The 23,819-nt window shown below is 39.7% G+C and overlaps 1 protein-coding gene across 1 annotated transcript in view; it reads left to right on the top strand.

The window, feature by feature from the left end:
• LOC121942362 (alpha-1,6-mannosylglycoprotein 6-beta-N-acetylglucosaminyltransferase B-like) overlaps nucleotides 1-23,819 on the top strand; it is a 137,913-nt gene that overhangs the window by 5,323 nt on the left and 108,771 nt on the right. Inside the window, exon 2 of the mRNA XM_042485547.1 lies at nucleotides 2,594-2,706. Coding sequence (XP_042341481.1) covers nucleotides 2,594-2,706 — 113 coding nt within the window. The remainder of the gene's footprint in view (nucleotides 1-2,593; nucleotides 2,707-23,819) is intronic.

The following is a 23,819-nucleotide window of genomic DNA, read 5'->3' as shown; positions in this document are numbered from 1 at the left end:
CTGCTAAAATATGTTGCATAAGTACTGGATTGTTAGCCATTCTTTGTCACATAAATCTGTCTTTGTGCTGCACCACTTCTACAAAATCTTCCAAGAATTCTCTCTAGTGGGGTTTAGGAGCAGCAAGGATTTTTAAAGTGGGACTTGTTAGTCATGGAGGCTGGCTGGTATTTTGTCCAGCGGATGAGAATCACAGACAGCTTTGCCTTTCTGGTTCCCAGAAGAGTCTTGGCATCATAAGATAACCTTTGATCCATACAGAGGGAAGCGAGTAGCTTAACTAGGGCAGGATTTACACGGATACAAAAGACCTGATTTTCAACTCTTTTAAGTCAAAGATCTCTTTCTCTCACGGCTGTCTAACAAGGGAGAACCCACACAGAGTTCTCATTTTATTTTCCCCTCTGAGATACGGTAGCATTTCAAATAACTGATCTGTGCCATAAAGTGGGGTAAAGCAGAAGTTAATGTTTCAAAGCAAGATATGCACTACACTTCAGGGCCCACGTCCTTATGGATTTCAAAATATCGTAACCCAATCATCAGAATAAATGTTGGCATTGTATGTTTCTGCACACCACCAATATCTTGCATTTGAATCTTGGATTTGTGAAGCAGATTTGTTGAAACATAACTCTTCTTAACGTTTCAGTAACACTGTGATTAACCTGTTGTTAGGTTTTGGCGCAAAAAGGGCTTGGTTATTGTTTGGAAAAGATCATGTTGTGGCTTAAAATATGTGGTTTAAGTGGCACAATCCTTACTGGAAACACAGTGATGTCTAGAAAAAATACTTTTCATGGCACCATCCCAGAATAAAATGCAGCAATGAGTTGGTAAAAAAGAATCGCTTTTCATTTTCCTATCTTGGCAGGAAACACAGAGAAGGCTCTCTAAAAAAAACCCTGCTTTTTGTGGTACTATCCATGGTAGAAACACAGTGACTGGTTGCTAAAAAGCAATTGATTTTGTTGTTTATTGGTCTCAACAGTGGGTTTCAGCTTGGTGGGCATCTTGTCTCGATGTCACAATATCCACCTTCCCCTTCACCTCCTGATGACAAAACTCTACGTCATTTTAGAAACATTGATGTGATATGTATGAAACGTGCAAATGTACTGTATTAGTGGTTTGCAGAAATGTACAAAGCCAGCGCTTTCTTCTGTCAGCTGGATTGAATATGTGACTTGACTGATTTTAAGCATAGGTTTTAAATGTTTTAAGTCTATCTTTAAACAATTCTGCCATGTCCACATGCACACTGCAAGGTCATCCCTGCTGTCCATACATGCCTTTAGGACACCCACTTGATCTGTCTAAGTCAGGCTACTGGAGCCTCAAACAGAGGACTGTAGATATTGTCCCCAGTTATGTAAGCCTCAGACAAACTTTCCACATTGAACAGTTATAGTCAGCTGCAGACTTGCATGGTTAAGCAGAAACACACTTGGTTCCATTGCCTACAGTTGAGGGTCTGCGTGGGTCCTGCAGTCCACACATCCACATTTCTAGATCCACACTCCATTCCAGTTGTCCCCTCTATTGTTATATTCCTTTAAAGGAAAATTGTTCTCCATAAATGTAGATAACAGCTGATCCCCTTGCACATCCTCACTTTAAAACTAACAACAGCATTTGTTATCTCCTTATTCTTCTTCTTGGCAAAGCAGCTAGAGGTACAACTGGACTGGAGTGTGGAACAAGAGGTTATATTTTGTAACTGGATCATGCACAGTTGATACACTTGCTTTGAAAGTATGAAGCTGGCTTTACATTGGAAACAATTCAGCACAGTAGGAACTCCTACAACCAATCACTCTATATATTGATGAGCTCACACAGTGAAGACTGTATTGCACAGCTCATTTTTGTTGACCTCATTTTTTGTATCTCAGTGAGACCACTTTCTGTTTTTGGAGACTTTCACTGGCATTAGCTATATTTACACTGTTATTCTCACCTTAAATACCTAAGTGTTTTTGGCTGTCATCTGTCCTCTTCTTGTCTTTTCTTCCGTTCCCCTCTGCACACCCCTCATATTGCATAAATAATGACACTTGGGGACAAACTGCTCAACCTTATTTTGTCAGTTGTCCCACTGTAGATGCATGCCAACCAGTAACATCAAAACACTGAAATGTTTCAGGTGCCCTTTGGCTTCAAGTTTTTACTTTTCTACATGTGATCTCGGCTCTGCCTTCTAGAAGTGCTGCCTGCTGTTTCTTGACTGTCTCTTCCTCTTCTGCTCTCTTTAACATCTCCCCTCAACCCCTCATCTCTCCTCCGCATCTCTATTTTCCCTCCCTCTTTCTCCCTCGCTGCCGATCATTCTTCCCTGCAAACGTGTCTTCCATAATTGTCGGCTTGTTCATCTGCCTACCGTCTTCCTTTTGTTTTTCAAGCCTCTCACTTTATACCCACTCAGTTTTCTGCCTCCAAACACCTCACTATCCACTCCACTCTCTGTCCTCATCTTCATATTTCCCAAAAATACTCACCAAAAACATCTATTTACCTGCCCATCCCTACAAATATGTCTGTCTATCTCAACTCTCTTCTCATCTATTCCCTCTCTCCTCCCTCTGTGTTGCAGGATATTCGTGGTGGGAATAGGCTTCTTCAGCCTGTGTTTTCTAATGACCTCTCTGGGGGGGCAATTCTCAGCCAAGAGATTGGGGGACTCCCCCTTCACCATCCGCACAGAAGGTACTGACATGTGCTATGTGTGTGTGAGACAGTGCATGTGTGTGTTTGTGTGTAAACAGTTCCTCTGCTGAGTTGAAATGCTGTAATGTCAGTGCATATCACTGTGCTATAACTCTCTGTGGTCCTGCTGGCACTTCACTGCTTTGCGCCACTTTGTCAAAGCTGCACCACCTGTCACTGGAAACATCAAATAGCCTGGAACAGCAGGATGAAGCAAAGAAATCATGAAGTAAATGTAAATTACTGTGTGGAACCAGTGTGACCAGTGACTTTCATTCATTTAACCTTCAGCAGAAAACCTGCTTTTTCTGTGGTTGCGTTCAAGCAGTGAGAGATAAATCAGCACACTTGTAAGAAGAAAAGATTTATATGGTAGTAGGACATGAGGTGGAGACGCCAGCCAGTAGCTTGGGAGTATTGGTCTGATCTACAGCAGTGACAGTAGCGTGGGTGGCTAATGTTATATCTGTGGGTTTCAACTGCACTACTTTCAGGGATTCTGAACTGCAACACTAAATGGTGGAGCTGTGTGCATGAGCTATATATACATGAAAATACATGTGCATATATGTTTCAGGAAATGCAGTTTAAATGCATTATATACAACAGAATTAATCCACTTAATGCTGACTGAAAGTACTATACATTTTATTTTGCATTTTCTTTGATGACTTTAAAAGAACAATAAGCAATCCAGCCTGAAATTTATTTTACAGCTCCCCTGAACCCTTTCAGGATTCCCTGTGAGACTCTCCATGATATACAAGTCCATTAAAGCTAGCCTATATAACTTGTGCTGTAACCACAAGTAGAAGTTACAGTCTGATGACACATTGAATTCCCCTACATTTCCCAAGATTCTTTTGAGTCAGTGGTTTAGTGGAATACAGAGGACTGACATTTGCCACTGGAAAACTTAAAAAAAAAATCATTTTCAAAGATGTGTTATGAAGGGTTGAGTGAGGTTTGGGTATGGAAGGGTGAAAAACGTTGAGGGGTGGGATGAAGGGGGTGTCAAATGAGGGTCGAAGATGAGCTTGGCGGTGTTAAGCAACCCAGGGAGTGAAACTAAGGGTGGGGGTATGTCTTGTTGAGCTTCGGCTTCATCATCCTCTTGTGGTTGCTGTATTGGAAGAAAAAGAAGAACATGGTTTGGGGAAGATGGTTGTGAGAAGTGACACGAATGGAAGAGAGAGGGGTTAGATACGCCTGTATAGATAGGAGCAGGAAATTGAACAAGGATGAGGTGTAGACTTGCTTCTGCCCTTAAATTAATAATAATGGTATTGATTTCATACAGTACCAAACTAGGGATTTAAATGGTAAATGAATTTGCTTTTCCTAGGATAGCAAAGGCATGACCTGCCCTTCTTTGCCTTACTCTGCTTCTGATTGGCTTATCTTGACAATCCTACCCTAACCCTAACCAATCCCACTCCTGTTGCCTAAACCTAACCAACCCAAACAATGAAGGCTAAGAGTGCTAGCCAATCAGAGGGAGAGTGGCTATCTTATGAGATGCAGATTCGCCAATGTTAAAACATTAATCGGTTAACTGGGGAGAATATTTCTCAAGTGTAAAGCATATTGCTCTATTGGTTACTGTTCAGTTTAGTAGTAATATGAGCACTATGTTGTACTGCACTGTGGCTTTGCCATGTTTCTGCAGCGAGTGCTTCACAAGCAGTAATTGATAAAAGAGTGGCACTGCTAGCTAGCTCTCCTGCACAGCCTGTGTGCAGTGCAGAGCAGCTGGCTAACCAGAGGAGACTGGAGGGTGGTCAGTAGCACCATATTTTTGCAAGTTAACACAACTAGCTGCACCTCTGCCTGCAAAGCTAACAGAAAATAAAATAACAGGCAAGATATGCACACCACAAAACATTAAAATCTCACCACCTCTTAATTACATAGTGCTTTGAAATACAGTAGTAAGGCTCACTGAGTCAATTGAGCACCAGGATCAACAGGAAAGTGCCTCTTGTCTTTCGTGTCATTTTGCTTTTTTGTTTCCTAAAGAGTTAACTGCTTAGTTACTGTCACATTCCGCTGCTGAAGCATCTGCATGTTAAAATATGAGAATGCACCAATTGGTATGAGCGCAGCAAGCTTTGAGTGCAAGCGAGGACAGAATGTGAGGTTGCATGCAAATTGAAACTGAATGGGCCAAATACATTAGAATTACCTGGAGGTGAAGTATCAAACATTTACACAGTGTTGTTGACATTTTTCTCAGCATGTTGATCTGTCTCTCATCTGTCTACAGGCATAACTGAAGTACTGTAAATATAACTCTAGCAACCATTCATTTCCACACTGCACCAGTTAATATACCTATACTGTTGCATGGACTCTGAAGCCTGCGTCCGGCAGAGCCATATCTCACCAGCACAATGTCATTGACACATTGGCCAGTGGGCGATATCACATGACCTGGAGTGAAGGCTGACTGCCAGTGGCAAGGCAGAAAAAAAGAGGAGTGCCATTGTAATCTCCTGCCGTGCAAGGTGCGAAGATTGAAAGTCAGAGGTCATTTTGTGGAGGCTAGCCACTTATCACTACTGCTAGAGTTAAAAATAAGAAATCCTGCATTCTGAGGGCGCTTCCACATGTGTATATGCACAACAGTAGCTAAAGGATGCCGCATATAAGTTTGTGTGGGTGTGAGAGCAAGTGAAAGACGAGGCAAGTGTTACTATTAGTGTGAATCAGTCCAGTGTTGGTGTGCGTGAGTGTGTGCAGTAATCTGTCAGAGATAGATGAAGCAGTGGGAATGGGAAGAGAAAACATCGGACTTCACTGAACACATAGATGCAGAAGCATATTACAAAATCAGGCGCAGTGTGTGTGAGAGAGATAATGGGGCAGTGGGGGGGGGGGAGAAGGGGCCATTTGGGATTACTGTGTTTGTGATAAATTGAGATTACTGTGTTTGTGTGATAAATTGGGATTAGTGTGTATGTGTCGGCATTTCTTAGTAAAATGTACTTGATTAATCAACTAGTCATGCTCTGCAGCCTGGGAAGACATCTGGCACAAGCTCATTAAAACTGTATAGTGTCCACCCATGTGTGCCCTTAGGAGTTTACTTTGTGTATGTGTGTATGCCTACATGTATTTGTGTGTATCCCTTTATGTACTTAATACTTTCGTGCTTGCCTATGCACAAAAGATGCCCGTATCTCTATCATCTCCAGTGTGCCTCGGGTACATTTGTTTGTGTATGCCCCACAGTTTCACCCTCTTTTCTCCCTTTATGCGCGTCTCTGTGGTCTACTACCTCACACTGTTTTTGCTGCTCTCTCGCTTTGTGTGTGTGGGTATGTGTGTTTGTGATGAGCTGGCAGGAAATTGGCTGTTAAATGGGGCGACAGCAGCAATGTGGGACAAGATTGAGACCAGAGAGACCGAGAGACCGATCCATCTGCTCTCTGCAAATCAGCCCCGCAAAACAACTGGCCCTTTCATTAAGCCTCCAGTCACCACCTGCAGAGCAGCAGCAACACACAGTCTCACACACACACTGGCAGACACACACAGCTCCAGTCCCCGTGTTTCATTAACTACTTGTCATTCTGGCAGACCTTCCATGTGAAAAAATGCACCAATGCCAAATTAAAAATGTTTGGGTTCTGGTCTTTTCACACAGACCGGTAAAGCAGAGCCACTCTATTGTGTGGTCATTTTCGTTTGCCTTGAAGCCATTTCACTGGTAATAAACTTTGATTTTTTTGAATATTTTTCCTCATGTAGAATGAGGATATATCATCATGTTTGACCATTTAAAAGATGACAAGACGATTCAGATCTCTGGTTAGGGAGCATTTAGGGCCAAAGGATAAACAAGTTTTATAACAAAATTATAAACATATAAAATCTATTTTTAATAAGCCTTACCCATTTAATTTAAAGTTCAATACATACATTTCAGGACACAGTATCATTTGTTTTAAGCTTATTGCCTTAAGAACTCTGAATTGAGACCTCCTAGCTTTGGGGCTGTGAACCAGTCCATCCTGTCAGTCTGTAAAGCTATGCTATTTTTAGCATCTATAGTGCAAAGCTATCAAAATTAGTGTCTCATTAGCAGATGTCACCAGTCTGATACCAAGATACTGATTGACCCTATGAGCAAATATGCTGCTGTTATCAATAATAATAATAATAATGGTGCCTCCTTTTACTTGTAAAATTAGAATATTGTGTTTATCAAAGTATTGGAAAATACTTCAAAATATTTTAAAAATGTATTCTCTAAGCCTTTAGTAAAATTTACAGAAAACAACCTCCACTCAATTCATTTTGTATTACTGGCCAGAAAAATCTCATTTAGATATTTTTTTTCTAAAACCATTCAGCCTTAGTAGCAGTGCTTCTATTTTAGCATTGGTCTAAATGCTAAAGACGTTATTCAGCTCATGGCATACATTATGTATCTGTAAAAGCTTTATTACCAATTTAAAACAGAGGCTCTTTACAAAGAAGTGACTTTGTCATGACACAGCTAACTGTCAAAAGCTGTTTGGTTTTGTCCACTGCCTTCGGCTCTCTCTCAAGCATGACCTCTAAATGGAAATGCTTTCCTGCAATAATGGGAAAGGTGTGTTTCTGAAAATGAACAGTGTTTTCTTAATAATGATGACTGAATTTACAGGTTTTATGTCTATCATACACGTGACATTAGGCATTTTTGGATCAAACAGCTGTGGGGACTCCCAAAGGGGAACTATCCAATGTGAAGCTCCCCCAAAAACTACCTATTTTCAAGGGCTTTTATCTGTTTGTATTCCCACAGCTAACAGGAATGCAGAGAAGATGTTCTGTAAGCTGGCCAGTGGCTGGTATAGCACAGTCACATTTGTTTTAACAAGCCACAATGCGCAGTATTTCCAGTGTCCATTAGATACCCAGTAGAGCCTGATTTTCACTGTCAGGCCCATTTGTTTGTATTTTCTTCTTCTTTTTCCTCCTTTTTTGTGTGAGCTTTTTATTTTGTTGTATGTAACTGGCCTTTAAGGGGGTTGTTGGGGCTGCATTGGTTGGGTTTGACCACTCTAAGTACACTTACATCACTCATGGTTCCTCTTGTAATGGGAGAGAACGACTCTATAATAGGAGCAAAACAGATTCCCTCTAAAAGGAGAACTAATAACTACAATCGTCCCTATATCTTACATTGCAGACACAACAAAAAGGGAGGGTTCTTTTGCTGTGTTCACATAGAATTCAGCAAAATGTAGAGGCAGATTGAGAGAGCAGGATGATAAAATTAATACCAGCAACAGTAACGCTAAATGGCATTGCCCTTCAAAGGTTAAATATTTTAACTTTTGGCTGTCTTATACAACAGAATTTACAACCTGATGTTGAACAGCTCCCTCACACAACGAAAAAAATGTGTGCGATCTGGACCATCACCAGACATTGCTAGATAAAATACATAAAATAACACACACAAAATGATTTTATTTATTGTATTTTTTCCATTTTTATAATACAACTTTGCCATTACAACACATAATCATACATATTCTCATTACAGTCCTGCCATACTGTAAGCCTGTTTGTTTTTAATGCCATCCAGACATTCTTGTCCGTCTGCCGGATCTCATGTAAACACAAAATTAGAACTATGAAAAGTTCTAGTTCCCAGACAACATTTTCATAACAGTTTTGCCCCTAATGACCCAGAGCAATCCTTCAGTCATCACCGTCCATTTCTGTTCTCTCAAAAATTCCCATGTATCTGTGTAGATGTTGTTGTATAATAGCTTCCTGAGTTGAGGATGTCTGATTCACCAGCTGTCATTGAAGGCTAATCATTATGCGTGATACGCTGACAACAAGGCTATCAGAACCACAAGTAGGCAAGATGCTTTTTTGTATATAAATCAAATTCAAAGGATTTCATCTCACGTCGTGCCATCGTTATTTTTACACAGATATTAGCCTTCTGTTTGCATACAATAACAGCCGAAATTTGTGTAGGGCTTTGTCACCGTAGTGGGAGTTGCACCGATAGCAATTGTTTGGGTATTAGCCGAATTTCGGTGCCACCTCTCGCTTCCGCGGATTATCAGCTTCCACTGGAGGTTCAGAGTGCTGGGTTGTCGCTCAAATCCCCGTCTCTCTTCAGTGACTCACAAACTCATCAAGAGCTGCGAGCCGGAGATGGAGAGGCAGGGGCTCAATAGTGAAAATGAGAAAGTGGGGGTGGAAGATGAAGGTGGAAGTAGAGAAGAGATTGTATTTGTTTGTGTGTGTATCTCTGATTAAGCGAGAGAATGAGATTTCTAGAGGTTGTACTGCTCACAAAAGAGGAAGATGAAAGAGCGGGATAAAAAGGTACATAACCAGATTTTTTTCCTCTAGATCCAAATACATCAGACATAGGGGAGATGTTAGTTTGATCAAAGGCTTTCCCTATGGAGCTTGTTTATACTTTGCAGTTTATTACATTAACAAGGACCCATGACAGTCCCTTCCTCACCCTAAGCATGTTTCTCTCTAGTGTTTGCTCGAGCTGAACGACTCAAGGCTCTCTCACTGGCTTCGTTGGTCCCTGCTGGGAGAGAGAATGTGATTTTGTATTTTTTGCCTCATTTTAGATTTTTCAGTTCTCTCATCTCTGGTGGTTTAATGGCTAGCTACTTTAGAATATTGTCAGTCAAAAGCTGAGATTTCTAAAATGGAAGACATCTAATCTCCACGAGGACAGCAGTCTGTTTGAAAATACTGCTGTGCTCAGATCCAAGCAGGGGCCGAGACTAATGGTTGTTTGACTCGCATTAAACTCACTTCTGTGATGTTCGTCTGAAAGTTTCCACGCCGTCAGTCAGAAAAAGACTCGCGCCAGTGTGTCACATTCCCAAAAGTCATTTCTGCTTTAGTCCTTAAGAGACCTCCGTCGAGACAAACACTCTCAAATGTAATGCCAGCTTACATGCATATGCATTTCTTTGCTTTCTGTAATGTGCATGCATATTTGAGTACAACAGTATGCAGTAGCTGGTATACTGTTGGAGCACACCAGACACCCCCACTCTGTGGGTCCCCTTTCATGTTTTTTTCACACTGGATGTTCATCTCTCTCACACATTCCCTGCAGTTACGTTTCCTTCCCATCGCTTCATGTTGAACAAATCTGGCATGACAATCTTCTGCATGTCGCTGGTGCTAGGTGCAGCAGGAGAGTCACTCGGGGAGTACACTTTATCACTGCACACACAGCCTAGGGAGTTTGAATGGACTGTGTGTGCGTGTGTGTGTGTGTGTGTGTGTGGGGAGGGGGTTGTGATTTTTTCTGGATAATGCCATCAACTAAGTGCCAAAAATGAAAATGGTTTGGGAGTGTATGTGTGTTTGTATGAGGACGTGGATTTGTGTGTTTTTGACCTAGTGTTGTAACAAGTATAGAAAGATAAAAGATCAGAAAAATCTCCCATATTCTTAGTGAAGGCAATTTAGAACATTTTCATTATTACCAGTAGTTTAACAGGACAGGGGAAGATTGTTGATTTTCAACCAGCTGTGTATCATAAAAGTTTGTACGTATGTATGTATGTATGTATGTATTTAAGAATGTATTTAAGAATGTAATGAACTGAGGTAAACGTCCCTCTATCTTACCATCGTCCAGATTTCCGTGCTTGTCTACCAGCTCAAAACAGCTGCTGCTTAGACTACAGATTGTACTTCTGCATTTCCATACACCACAGACACAAAGAGTATAGAAGTGGATCAAGAGAGAGAGCAGACACTCTCTCCCAAACTCAGACCAACCTCTAATCAAAGTGTAAATCTAGGTGCCCTAATCAAATATTAACCAACTTTTTGTTTCTTTATTGCCTATTTTCCACCTAAAATGTTTTCAGAAACATAGTGTAATGCATTGTTTGGCTGTAATACAAGACTTTGTGAACAGGAAGTGGGGGCCATACTTTTTCCTGCATTGTGAAAACAGAAGCTGAAAAAACTCAGATGAAACAGCCAGCCGCTATGTTGTTTACCTTGCGCATGCATAACATCACCTACCAGCCAGAGCTTTTATTGGTGCGTTGCAGTGCATTGCATTTTGGTAGTTGTACGTTTTCTACTTCTTGAGCAAAAGTGGGTGCAACTTTTATTTTTCTCTTTTTTCTCTGGTAATGTTTTACCAATATCAAAGGTTTTTAAGTCTTTCTACTGCCCAGACAGCCCCGTTTTATGAAAACACCATCTCGTCAGCAGTGAATTTCTTCTTTAACTTCTTTTTTTCTGGTTTAGAATTAAAATTAAGGTGGGTTTAAGATACATGTTAAAGTAAGTGGGATAGTATATAGTAGTAGTAGTAGTAGTAGGAAACAGTATATAGTGGCACTTGCATCACCTTTCAGCAACAGTTGGAAGGTGATGGAAGAATCCATTATGAAGAATTAGTATAGCATGTTTCAAGAGTTACAGTCACAGCCAAGAGTTAACAGTGTGTAACATATTGTTATTAAGTTTGCAAAAAGGCCTTGTTCTTTGAAGAATCAGTGAAGCAATGGAGATTCTGGCTAGAGAACAAACCTCCCCTTAACAAACAGATACATAAGCATTAAATTAAAACAACACCAAGGAGAAGGTTGGGCAGGTTGAGAGAGCTGCAGCAGAAAACAGTGTTGACATTAAGATGCAGTATCAGCAGAATAATAGCAACAAGTGTCAGGTTATAATTGCTACCACTGGATTATTATCATTAAGTGTTGGCCAGTCAATTGCTAGCCAAGCAGCTGTTGAATGAGTCACTGATGGTAGAGTATTAATGAAACTTTTGATTGATCAACTTGTGAAAGTGCAACTTTAAAGCTCTGCCAGAAGTGACACTAAGCTACATTCTTGTGTGGTTAACAGAAAAAATACCTTTGCGCCTTGTAATATCAATTTATCAGCATGTGCGTTAGATGAGTTCTTTTACCAAAGCACATTGTGACTATATTATGGCCTTACAAACTAGTTGCATACACCTTTTCTCAGTTGTTTTATATCTTTACCGCCCACAAGTGCATATGTTCCAAGGGCCCGCTGTTTCCCAGATGTTTAATAATAATACAGTATGATGTGCGTTATGATAGGTCACTAAAATCATGACTCTGGGAGTGATGAAATTGTACTGGCACAGGTCTTTGTTTAAATATAGTTGGTCTTTCTGTTAGGAGAGCAGTTCCAAAATGTACTGCAGCCCAAGACACTGAAAAACTATTATATGATTTAATTTAAAAAAAACCCCCAAAACTAACAAATTAAGAATTTGAAAAAAAAATCAAATAAATCAAATAATCATCAAAAGAGATGAAAAAGACTCATCACGCTGATCTCTGCCAATCACAGCTTTACAGCCTCGTTGTGGTGGTGATGTTGAAGTCATGTGACCATGGTGTAGGTTGTCTGTTGCCTAGCATTAACTTTTGCAGTGACTGCATTTATACAAATCCTCGAAGTAATGTCAACTTGTGAAGATTGTATTGTTCAACAAGATATGTAGGTATCATAAACTGTTGTTTGCCACAGAGCTTATTTTCCACAATGATTAAAAATCCGATGGAAAAATCACAATGTCTTTTTGTCAAGGGAACCAGGGCAGCCATAATGTCCATGTTGGCCTACAAATAAATGTTGTCCTAGCACCAATCTATATCTAAACAAGTTAAAGTAAGGAAAGTTGTGAAAGGTCAGGTTAAGGTGACACCCATAACAGCAAACTATTCCCATCTACAAAAAGGTTAAGGTTGAAAGACCTGGAAAAGGAGTCCAAAACCTTCACATGCATGCATCGTCCTTGTCAATACTAAATTTTACTTTTGAATCTATTTTTGGCTCTGATATGTCTTATGATATGTCTTGACAGTGACAAGAAGGTGGCATGAACACAACAGGAGGGTTGATGTGTCTTAACAGATTATTGAATTAAGGGACATATAACCTTGGGAACACAGGCCCTGGGATATCTGGGACTTTGGGAACATAAGCTCCTAAGTACAGCATGTTCGTACCTTGGCTGCATCTTTTTTTCCCCCCCACATTGCACTATTCACATTTATAACTCTTCTCCCTAACTTTGTTTCCCCTCTGTGCAAACTTCAGGCCATTCACCGTGCTATTCCATCCTTAGCCCATTCCTAACACCAATACATATTAATGAGAAAGCCTATCCAATTTCCAAGTAGAGAGGGCCATTGTTCTGACCTAAGTGCTATTACCCGGCCATAAATGAGAAATTTCTCCACTGCACATTATATTATGGTTATGTCTCTGGGAAGGTTACTCTGCAGCAATATGCTGTCTCAATTACCCAGCCTGCATCAAGCTTTGTCCACAGGTCGCTAGCTCATCGTTTCCTCCGCCATAAGCTGGTTATTTTCTCGGGTCCTGATAGTGTCATACTCAAGCGTGCTTGTGCTTCCTTTCTGCAGATATATACACTAATGGTGTTTACGAAGCCATGGCCTCTGTTGCTTGACAGTTTTGGGAAGACAACCGATTGTATTATGTCTGTGTTGACAAAAAAAGGCAGCTGTATTTGTCTGGTTCCTTTACTGGTGTGGACTGATAAGGTCGTAAAAGCACACCAAGCATGACTTGAGATTATTTCTCTCCTCGAGCCACCTCTTTTACCACCCCTCTCTCCTTCGCCTCCTGCTTCTCATTCTCTGTCATTTTCTTTCCCTCAGAGATAGTCAGTGTGAGACTGAGTAATTGTAGGGTAGCTGTAGCTTTTTCTTTGTTTCCTCAGCTCACTTCTTCCTATTCCTCTGTCCCCTTTTTTTTTCTTGCTCTCACATGCATGCCTGTGTTGAATGCAGTTGGACAGTTCTTCCACAGAGCCCCAAAAATGCGTCTGCCTTTGTCTGAAAAGTGACAGTAATGACGCTGCAGTGCAGGGGAATTCATTTATTTGACACAAAGTGTATAGTAGAGGAGTGATGAAAAGGCAAAGAAATAAAGGTTTCTGAACCATTTTAATATCTTCAAAGTGACAGATTTGACTCTAAATAATGAAGCAGCATTTCAGATGGTTAGCATACAACCAGTTTGAGACAATATCAGCAAGACAGTCTTCTTTGTGTGCAGTAGACCTTGCCTCTTGTGTGTTCTTTTATCCAGTTAAAGATCTAAAATTATCTTGAGATGGTTTGAAAGATGGATATATAGACAAAGGCTTAACTTAAATGAATATCATTATCCAATATAGACCCATTTTTAGAACATTATGATGGTGGTATTTGATGGTCATTCCCATGCTATGTCTTGTAAGTTGCAACAGTTTTTGTGTTGATACCCTATGTTAAACAGATTTGGTGCAAAATGCATCCCATCAAAATACCACATTAAGGCACCAAGACCTTGGGAGAGACATAAAATAATCCATACCTAAATCTTAAATATTTCAGTAAGAAATGCTTTTTTTGGCCACTGGAAGAGTTCTTCTGTTTTAGAAATTACTTCAAAGTCCCCTTATTGTTAATGTGAAAGACATCCATCCACTAATCCGGTTTGGCGGGACAGTTTCATGAGGCTGTGATTATTCTAGAGGTCACAACAGGTCATTTTATACAGTAAGGTCAAGTTTCAAAAAAGGTTCCCGCCACAATGAAATGGCTACTATGGGGAATAACATCATAACACATAGTTAAGTTGGGCTCATTGAATTCTAACAGTCTCAGCTTTCCAGTCATACACAGTTTATGCCACTCTAATATTATTATTTATGCCACTCTAAGATTATATAACAGAAATATTCAAATATATCATTTTTAGAGAAGTTAAAAATAACACATGTATACTACATGCAAACAACTGCAAGTTTTGGGGGGGTTTTTTTGCCAAAACTGAATAGGATTAGCCTAAAGTGGGCATCTTTCTAAAGGGGAGACTCATTGTTACCAACATAACCCATTTTCATTGGGTATTTTGAGGTGAGAAGTCAACAAACTCCTTTGAAATTGGCCATGCTAATTTTTCCTTCACCAAAATTTAGCCTAAAATTGAAGCATGATTTAACCCCCATCCTGACACCCTAGCATGACACTGATATGACATTGATGCCACTACCATTATAGCTTAAAAAAAAGTATACCACCACCTCCTAAAGACAGTGACATTGACCAAGACTGCTGGCGGTCCCCAAGGTCTATTAGGGGTTAAAATGTGTCATAGCAAGTTGTTTGAATAATCCAGTTTTATCTGACCATATAAATTAAAAAAATGCTTAATGAGGCAAACATAAACTCAAACATGGAAATGGAATGAACTCATTCATGCATACTAAAATACACTTGCAAGGAATTTGCGACAGGCAGCTGCTATAAAATTGGCAAAAGACATGTCACACTTAAATTGTATGCAATACAAAAAAAGAAACTGCCCCTGGTAGGATTGGGTTGAGAGCAGAACTCGGCTTAGAAATGCATGCATAAGATACCATAAATAAAGTTACCAACAGTGATTTATGAGGCACAGTTAATCCCATATACAGTATGTACCGTATGTGAAGGGCTTTATTGGATACAGTGCTTATGTGGCAGCACAATGCCTATGAGGGCAATGCTGCTATTTCAGGAAACGCTGCAAGGAGGAAGTGACACGTCTCTTAGGGCAGCAGAGATACAGTGAAGATAGACAGATGAGGAGAAAACAATAGATGAGAGAGTTCACTCTAATGAGAGTTAACTCTGCTTGGCTTGTTTGCCTCACAGTGCGATACACTCCTGTTTGATTTGCATTGTTTTCTGCATTGACACTTCTCTCTTTTCATCCATGTCGATATGTCTCTTTCTTTTGCTCCCTTTCAGTTTTTGTCTTTTGATCCATTCAAGTTCAAGGACACACAGGGACACAATCAGTGCAGTTTATTGGGAAAATAATTACCTGTATGTGTTGCCCATGTTACCAGCACTTTAAGTTACTGATATGAATTCATTTTTTGTCTCTATACCTCAACATCAGCATGAAGTTTTCAATTCCACAGGTTGAAAACAGCCAAATTAGTTTTACTGGTGTAGAAAACACCACATTATTGAACTGCTAAAGACAAAACATACTTGACATCAGTGTTCAAGTTTGTGTGAAACAATCATACAACATAAGAAAAAATGTATCGCATGATGGTACACAAAGCATAAAGGTATATGATGAATTGATGACAGCATATATTGTGTATTTATAAAAGAAGTCAGTTTATGTTGATGACATAATATTACTTCGCTGAGTGTTTGTATTATGTTATGGTATTTGGTAGAGGTGAAGAGTCGAGTCACATGACTTAGACTCTAGTCAGATGTGAGTCACAAATTTGATGACTTTAAACTAAACACAATAAAAAAAAAGCTCAGTTTAGACTTTAACACCAATGACTTGTGTCTTTACTTCAACTTGAGTCTTTTTACTTGAAAATACTTGTTGTATTTAATTTTTGTTATTTAAAAAGTGTGCCATAAGCAATTTATCCCCCTTAATTTTCTAAATCAGCTTACATCGATGCTCTTCATTCTCAGCAAGCTGACACTAAACTCCCCAGATCAACTTTGTCTGAACCAATCTGACAGCTTCCTTTCAAGTTGCAGAAGAAAACCGTGAATAACCTACACTATGTTACTTATCGCCAGTTGGAAAAAAATGACACCAAAATTAATTTTATTTGCATTCAAAAATGTGGTAGTCAAAAATAAGTAAATAAATAAATGCAAAACATGCAGGTTGAAAATTACAGATGAAGATGCAATACCTTTCAGCATCTTGTTGTTAACAAATAATTCCAACTTTAAAAAAGCATTCATGATTTTTATGAATTTAATGTTTAGTTCTATTATTAAAATTGTATTATATTTTGTGAAAAGTGTATTATGACTTGTTTAGGACTCAAAGTTCAGGACTCAGGTCTTGACGTGAGACCTACTTTTGACTTGCACAACTCTCACTATGTTAACATGCACAAAATATTCTGGGTTTTTTTTTTATTGTTTTTTGGCCTCATTCCAAAAACGAAAATATCTCCACTAAGCTGTTTTACGTGGCTAATGAAAATGAATATTACATGCAGCTGTGCATACTCTGATTAACACACCCTGAAATGTCATTCATCATGTCAAAATATAGAAAAGTGGAGCGGCTGGAGCCTCTTGTTATTTTGCCTCTCTGAATCAAAATACTTTTTTTTCCCAAAGTTTTTAACCAGTGGTAGACTTGCTTCCCTGATTCCTTCAACCACCCTCTTGAAAAGGTTGGTATGACATACAGTATCTATCCAAAAACCTGTTGATATCAAAGTCTTTCATAATCGCCTGACCAGAAATGTTGGCTTTTCTTTTGGCCATGCATCTCTTCCCCACAGCTTCGCAAACTGTTTGCAAGTTGGTTTGTGTACAACATCTCCATGGCCATAGACAGAACGGACAAGAGGCCATGTGTTGCATATTGCGGTTCAAACCCAGCAATGTATATTCCAAATTGGCTGTGTACATGCTCAAATAATGCTATTAAAACCCAAATAATACTAGCATATCCCACATATCTTAATCAGAAATGCTACATTTGGAATATGGCTTAATTTGGAAAATCCAAATGGAATATGCTTTTATAGGTCCTGTATCAAATTCAGAATATTGTCATATTTAGAATAAAAGGGGAAATAATATTGTATATGTAAACATACCCAATGACTTGGTCCCGCTGCTGGTATTTGGAATAAAGTGCCATTTGTGGTTTGAAGAGCACATTCTCTAAAGTGCATGTGATATAAAGATTATTCAAATAAATATTCTTCATGATTTTCAGGCAGCTAAATATGAAGATGGATACTCTCCCTTCCTCTCTCTTTCTCTAAGCTTTATTGACACACTCCAGACAGTTTCTTAATCTTTTCTTTCCCACACAGAACCTCACTCTGCTACTCCTGCAACATAGACACAGTAAACAGCTCCTCCTGACAGGTAATGGCAGAGAATAACAGAAGCAGTTTGACCATGAAAAAAAAAAGACCCGAAAAGGAGAGAAATGAATGGAAGCTCAAGTGAGTCTCTCTAAGCACTAGACAGGTGGACTTAACCTCTACCAGGTGTGTGTTTGTTTATTTACGTCTGTGTATGTGTGTGTGAGAAAGAAGGCTCTGTTTGCAGTACCCTGGGAGATGAACTGTCTGGACGGAGGTGAAAGGACGGGTGAATGATTGCTGAGAGTTTAGGAGAGGAGGAGAAAGCTCAGTTTAGGGCAGTGGAGATGTTTTCGTTCTGAAAGAGGGGATACACATGGTCGCAAAGCTAAATTAAGATGCATGGCTGCTGAAAACACAAACGCATAAACACTGTCTTTTGCGCACTCGTCATGCAGTCAGTTAAAATTACGGTCAACCTCACTGACTGCATCTCTCTTTTCTCCCCCATCGCTTCTCTTTCTCTCACTGTCTGCCACATGACTCAAAAACAAACACACAAAACTGCATCAAGCTTCCCAGTGCTTCTGTTAATCACGTGGCAGCAATAATTACACCAGCAGCATCGATAATAGCTGTTATGTTGCACATCTGTCAGCAGTGCATGATAATGTCAGGAAGCTGTTGATGTTTGCCGGCGGTCTTGTCACACGTTTTTGACTCACAGTCGCTCTCCCTAATGGCTGGCTTATCAGCATCCATGTCCATTAACTGATTTCTGTTTTTCCCCTATGAGCTGTAGTTGTTTGGTTTTTGATCAATTCTACGAGTTGAAGAAGCAGAAGAGGTTTAATTTTGCAGTTTGGTACTTCTCTTTCATTGGCAAGGGCTTCTATGGTGGATAATCTTACCTCGATTTTACTGAATGACACACGCAAAAACAAAAACCAACCCTAATATATCAAACCACTGGCTACTTGTTCTAAAGGTTTAAAACATCTTCATGTAGTAAACAACATTTTGTTCTGACCAAGTACTTTGATTGGACAAGAGGCATGCCATGAGTGCTGATTTTGGGTATAATAGCACTGGGACTTTTAGCTTTACAGGTGTTCAAGACATTAACTGTTAATTGGCCACCATCTACAACCAACGTCATAAACTTGCCACTACAAGATGAACATATTCCCAAAAATAACATTTAACTTAATTATGAAAAATTGTCAGAAGAGGACAAAGGGAAGGAAAGACACTTTAGTACTTCATATTTTGAATGCAAGAGTGGTACAATGAATAACCAAACGGTGTATTCCAACAGAGGTACTTAATGGTCAAGCTCTATGAAAATACAGAATTAATACATGGCAGCATGCACAACGACACACACACACACCCTGTATAACACTTGTGGTCGTGCTGTTGTACTGAATATCAACATGGCTGTGATTATCATCACCAAGTCACAGCCAGTGCAACAGCACTACCTCTTTTATGACATTGCTTAAATGTCAAATCGAGGATTGCTCTTGATTGTGAAACAGCAATTCATAAATGTGTTCATAGAAATCTTTAGAATATGTGTAGCCTGTACAGTGTGCATAAACAAAAACAGTGTTTTCTTTTCCATGGCCATATATTGAATGGTGACAAGCACTTCAATGCTTTACCCAGAAGTACATGCTGCCTACTGACGGCTTCTCTTTCACTCATGCATCTTTTTAGCGGCTTACTGCGAGGATCTGGTAGAGCGTGTGCTGCACTGCCAAGCCTTGGGCTCCTCCTCTCTCTGGGAAAGTTTAAATGGCATTACCTGTCAGCTTGGATGATAGGGCCCATCCGTTTCTTAGTAAATAAAAGACATGCTGAAGCACAACAGAAAAAAAACAATTTCTAAAAGGTTTTCCCAAATCTCTCATTCTTTGTTTCTGTCATGTAACATTCAGTGAATTTGTCTGCTGAGAAATGCATCATGTTTGAATGGAAACAGCTTTAACAAGCACAACCATTTTTCCTTGTCAGAAACACTCACCTTACAATCGACATGGTGGAGTACAGTTGCTTTCCTGGGATTTACAAATAATAGTGTGAGTTTAATGCTGTGCACAAACTGTGTCGCAGACACAGAGGCATAGTGTGAAGACTTACAGTGTTGTACTGTTACTAATTATAGTTTTTGTCCTTTTTCTGTAGTCTCAAAATGCTTTGTTGTGTGCACTGTTATTGTATGTATGCACGTGAACATGCGTGGCAACATGATGCAGATTTAAATTTCTTTATCTGCCTTTGAGAGATCAAGTTGGATTAATCCGTTTTGATTGATCGCTCTCATTTTCTTAATGGACCCGCTCAAGGCGGCGTCAGTCTCTGTGGCTCCCACCAGGCTATCAGTCTGAGAAAAATGAAATGTGTCCTCGTCAGCATCCTATGGTTAGGGAATCTGGGAATATCTATAAAGCTACTGCAGATTATTTACACATACAAACCAGTGGCATGATCTTCTCTAAGCATAAAGGACATTATATATGTATATGCACAAACTCCCGCTTTCTTTCCCCCTCACACATGCACACAGACAGCTAACTATACCCACAAGCTTCTGAAGCAGCTGAGCTCAGACAGTTTAGCAAGTCGATGGAGTAAATTGCCTCAAGCCCCTCAGCACAGCTTTGTGCAAATAAAATCCATGCTGCATTCAAATCTAGAAAAAAATGTTCACAGCAATTAAATGTACTTTACATCTACATTTAAATGCATCCAGCTGTAAAGCAGTTAGTGTATCTTCCTCTGTGATCCCATGAGATTGCTGTGCCTGTGTAAATTATAGATGCTTATGCATAACCCACCCGCTGCCCATGATGTCCGTTGTTTTATTCCTGTAACTAAGTCCTCTGTCTGTCTTATCATTACATATGTACTGTACATGTGGTTCTGTGTCTGCTGCTGTCTGCCATGTAACACGCAGGCACATTACATTGTTCCAATCTGGATGTCTTGTAAATGCAGTGAAGTGTCATGTTTAAACATGGTTTGTGTAACAGTCCTGTTGCGAAGGACCCATATTTCCCCATGTTTTCCTCACTCGGGCCATATTTTTTGTGCTCCAATGAAGGAAAATATGTTGGCAGAAAGTGGACCACTGCTGCTACCTTTTAAAGTAAATGTCTACTGTCTGCAGCTGAACAAATCAATACCATACCATCATTACCAGACCCATCAGTGTCACTGCTGTCAACGACCAGACGAAATCTGTTGAGGTTAAGCTGTGTTGCGCGTGTCTAAATGACCACGTATTATCATTTGTTGGACAAAGGTGGGGGTGTCGAGGGAATAAGTAGCCTCTATTCAATGCCAGTTTTTTCCAGTGCACAGTGTTTATGTTATATCCAGCATCACGGCCATACCACAAAAAGAGAGTTACAGTATTTGCTTATTATAGATATGTCTTATCATGTCTATGTACTGTACATGTCTGTGCTTTAGATAAGAATGAGAAATTGCAGTACAGAAATGTGAAACTAAGTTTAACATGATTTAGAAACAGTGTCACTATTGCATCATTTGTCTGAGCACTGATAGGTTTATCTTTCAAATGTAATATGTCCCATTCAGTATGTTGGTCACAAAAAACTAATCCAAAAAATCTTTATCAAGAAAGAAATTACCAACCATGATGATGAATTGTTATTGGAATTTTCTTTTACTCCCAAAGATTGATATCGCAATCAGCCTCAAACAGTAAAGCGTTGGTCAGGAAATACTGGATAAATAAAAGCAAAAGTCAATAGGCTAGTAAACCACTTTGCTTCACTATGCCTTTACAAGACTGTCCTTATACTGTGTCACATCCATCAGCGTCTCATCGCGACACAGAGGTCGACCTTTACCATCTCTATGCATAGCTGTAATAAAGTTACACGTGGTTAATGTTGGGGAAGTGTCATGGTTAGGATTTTTGCAACAAAACCACTTGTGTTTAAGGTAAAATTAAGTGTGTTTTTTTTTTATGTAAAGTGATGGAAATACATCATGAGTGACCTCAGTGCCAGACAACCATAGACAAATAGCATTACGTTACACTAAAGCAACATTGACCTTTGGCTTCTCACAGGGCAAAAAACTGCAGTCTCCTGGGTGAAAGTCTGGTTTTAAGTGACCCCTCCCTCCCCCTCTATGCAAACTTTTTCACCCTTAATATTACTTCATGGGGTAATATCGGAATTAGTTGAAGGTTGTTGCACAAGCATGCTTAAGGCCCCTTGTCATCGATATCACACACAAAGGGGCCTGATAGAGCGACTGTATTTGAGACCCTGAGAATATAAACAAGCTTGCTGAAAAGCAGTGCACTTTAAGGGTTGGAAGTCTCGAGTCTGTTGCACCTCTGGGCACACTCAACATCGCCAGTGGATGTGGGTAGGTATGGTCAAAAGTTTACTTTGTTGCACCCAACAGTGAAGGCAGAGTGTACCAACACTCCTTGCAGTACACATCTACATCATTTCAGCAAGATAAGGAGTCAAACCACTGGAGGTCACCAAAAACTAGATTCGGAATAAATGAAAATGTCCAGTTTTTTTATCGTTTTGCCAAAAGATGAAGATTGCACTCTAAGGTAGCAACAAAGATTTTATGATACAAAAGTAACATCAGAAAAACTCAGTCTTTAACAGCACAAAGCAAGATGATTAAGAGAGATGTGTTATAGATTTTGGCTTCAAGAGAAACAAACTTTGCAGGGTTATATTGGAGAACATACAAATACACACAATCTTATTAAATATGGCACACACAAAAAACTGATAGTTATATATTTATCAGCATTCACATTCACACACATGAGCGCAACACAAACATACTCGGAACTGTCTAGTCACTATCATCAGTATTTCATAAGAACATCATCCTTAGTGCAGCGGCATTAGTAAATAATTGATTAGCCATCCTTTGAGATTTAATTAGTATTTTCTTTGCACGCATGGTGGTATGGTTAGTGAGTTGTGCCTCTGTGTGAATGTGAGCGTCATGTGCACATGTTTTTACTGGGCCAACTGTAATCATTGCACACCATCACCTTTAACCAGGGATGTTGTCAACACAGCACAGGCTTTGGTCCGACTCTTCCTCTACAGTAACTAGCACCTGATTTCTGCGTCAGCATCAACAGCATAAAACACAGTAGTGTCTTAGGTAACTGAAAGATAATGCAATTAGGCAGAGACAGCAGAGCCCCAGCTGCAAACAGAGGCTTATTGAAGCTGACGCCACTGTCAGGTTAAGCTGGGAGAAAGACAGATCAGAGTCTTTGCTTTAGTATATGTATGTGTTGATTGTGTGTGTGTCGAGCGAATGAGTGTGTTTGACAGAGACAGAGCAGGCAGCCTGCTGCAGATTACACAACAGAGTGTCAATTGGGAACAGAGGTCACTCTTGCCTTCATCCCTTTGTCTCTGTTTGGTTTCTTTCTATTCTTTTTTTATTCTGTTCTCGTCCTCATCTGCGAATTTCAAATCTAATCACATACTTGTGATGCACTGTAATTGGTCTTTCGATTAACTTTTCTTAGTTCAGAGTATTTTATTCTTTCACACTTAAATTCAGACCCATTATTTTAATAACCATGTCTTATATCAGTTGTCACCAATATGTTTAACGCCACATTCATCCAGTAATGTTCATGGGACAAATGCAGCTGTTATTGAACAAAAAAAAAATGAAACTGTTAGTATTCCACATTGATAATCATCAGTTCTTATCATGGTAAAAGCAGCTTTTAGGATGGGGACACACAACTGGAATACAGGGCCATGCACTGGGTGCTGTTTACCTTTAAGTGTGCAAAAGCAGGTTGCATCTGAGTTTGCTTAGTGACCATAACCAGCACCGTATCGTAGCCTACTCACCAGAAATCCTAAATTCGGTGCTGAACCTTTTTCCAGGCATTTGTTGTTTAGGTGTGTATTAAAATATTGTCTGCGTGACAGATGTAAATTTTTGGGTAGCCCTGCACTAAAATGATGAACTTTCCTCCATATTTAGCACAGAGTTAACAAATACATGTTTATTGAGCTATGTCACATTTAGCATGACATTTACAGAAGAAAGAGAAGAAATAAAGGGCTGTGATTGGTTGCGGTGCATGTTGCTGCGTTCCAGAAGTTGAATGTTGTTTATCTCAAGGCGCATCTGTCACGCCCTGAAAAAAATGCACCTGGCTTTTTTTGGGTGC

Source organism: Plectropomus leopardus, chromosome 4 (genome assembly GCF_008729295.1).
Source record: "Plectropomus leopardus isolate mb chromosome 4, YSFRI_Pleo_2.0, whole genome shotgun sequence".
Taxonomy (NCBI): domain Eukaryota; kingdom Metazoa; phylum Chordata; class Actinopteri; order Perciformes; family Serranidae; genus Plectropomus; species Plectropomus leopardus.
The sequence above is the reverse complement of the archived record's forward strand: the minus strand, read 5'-3'. Positions and strand labels throughout refer to the sequence as shown.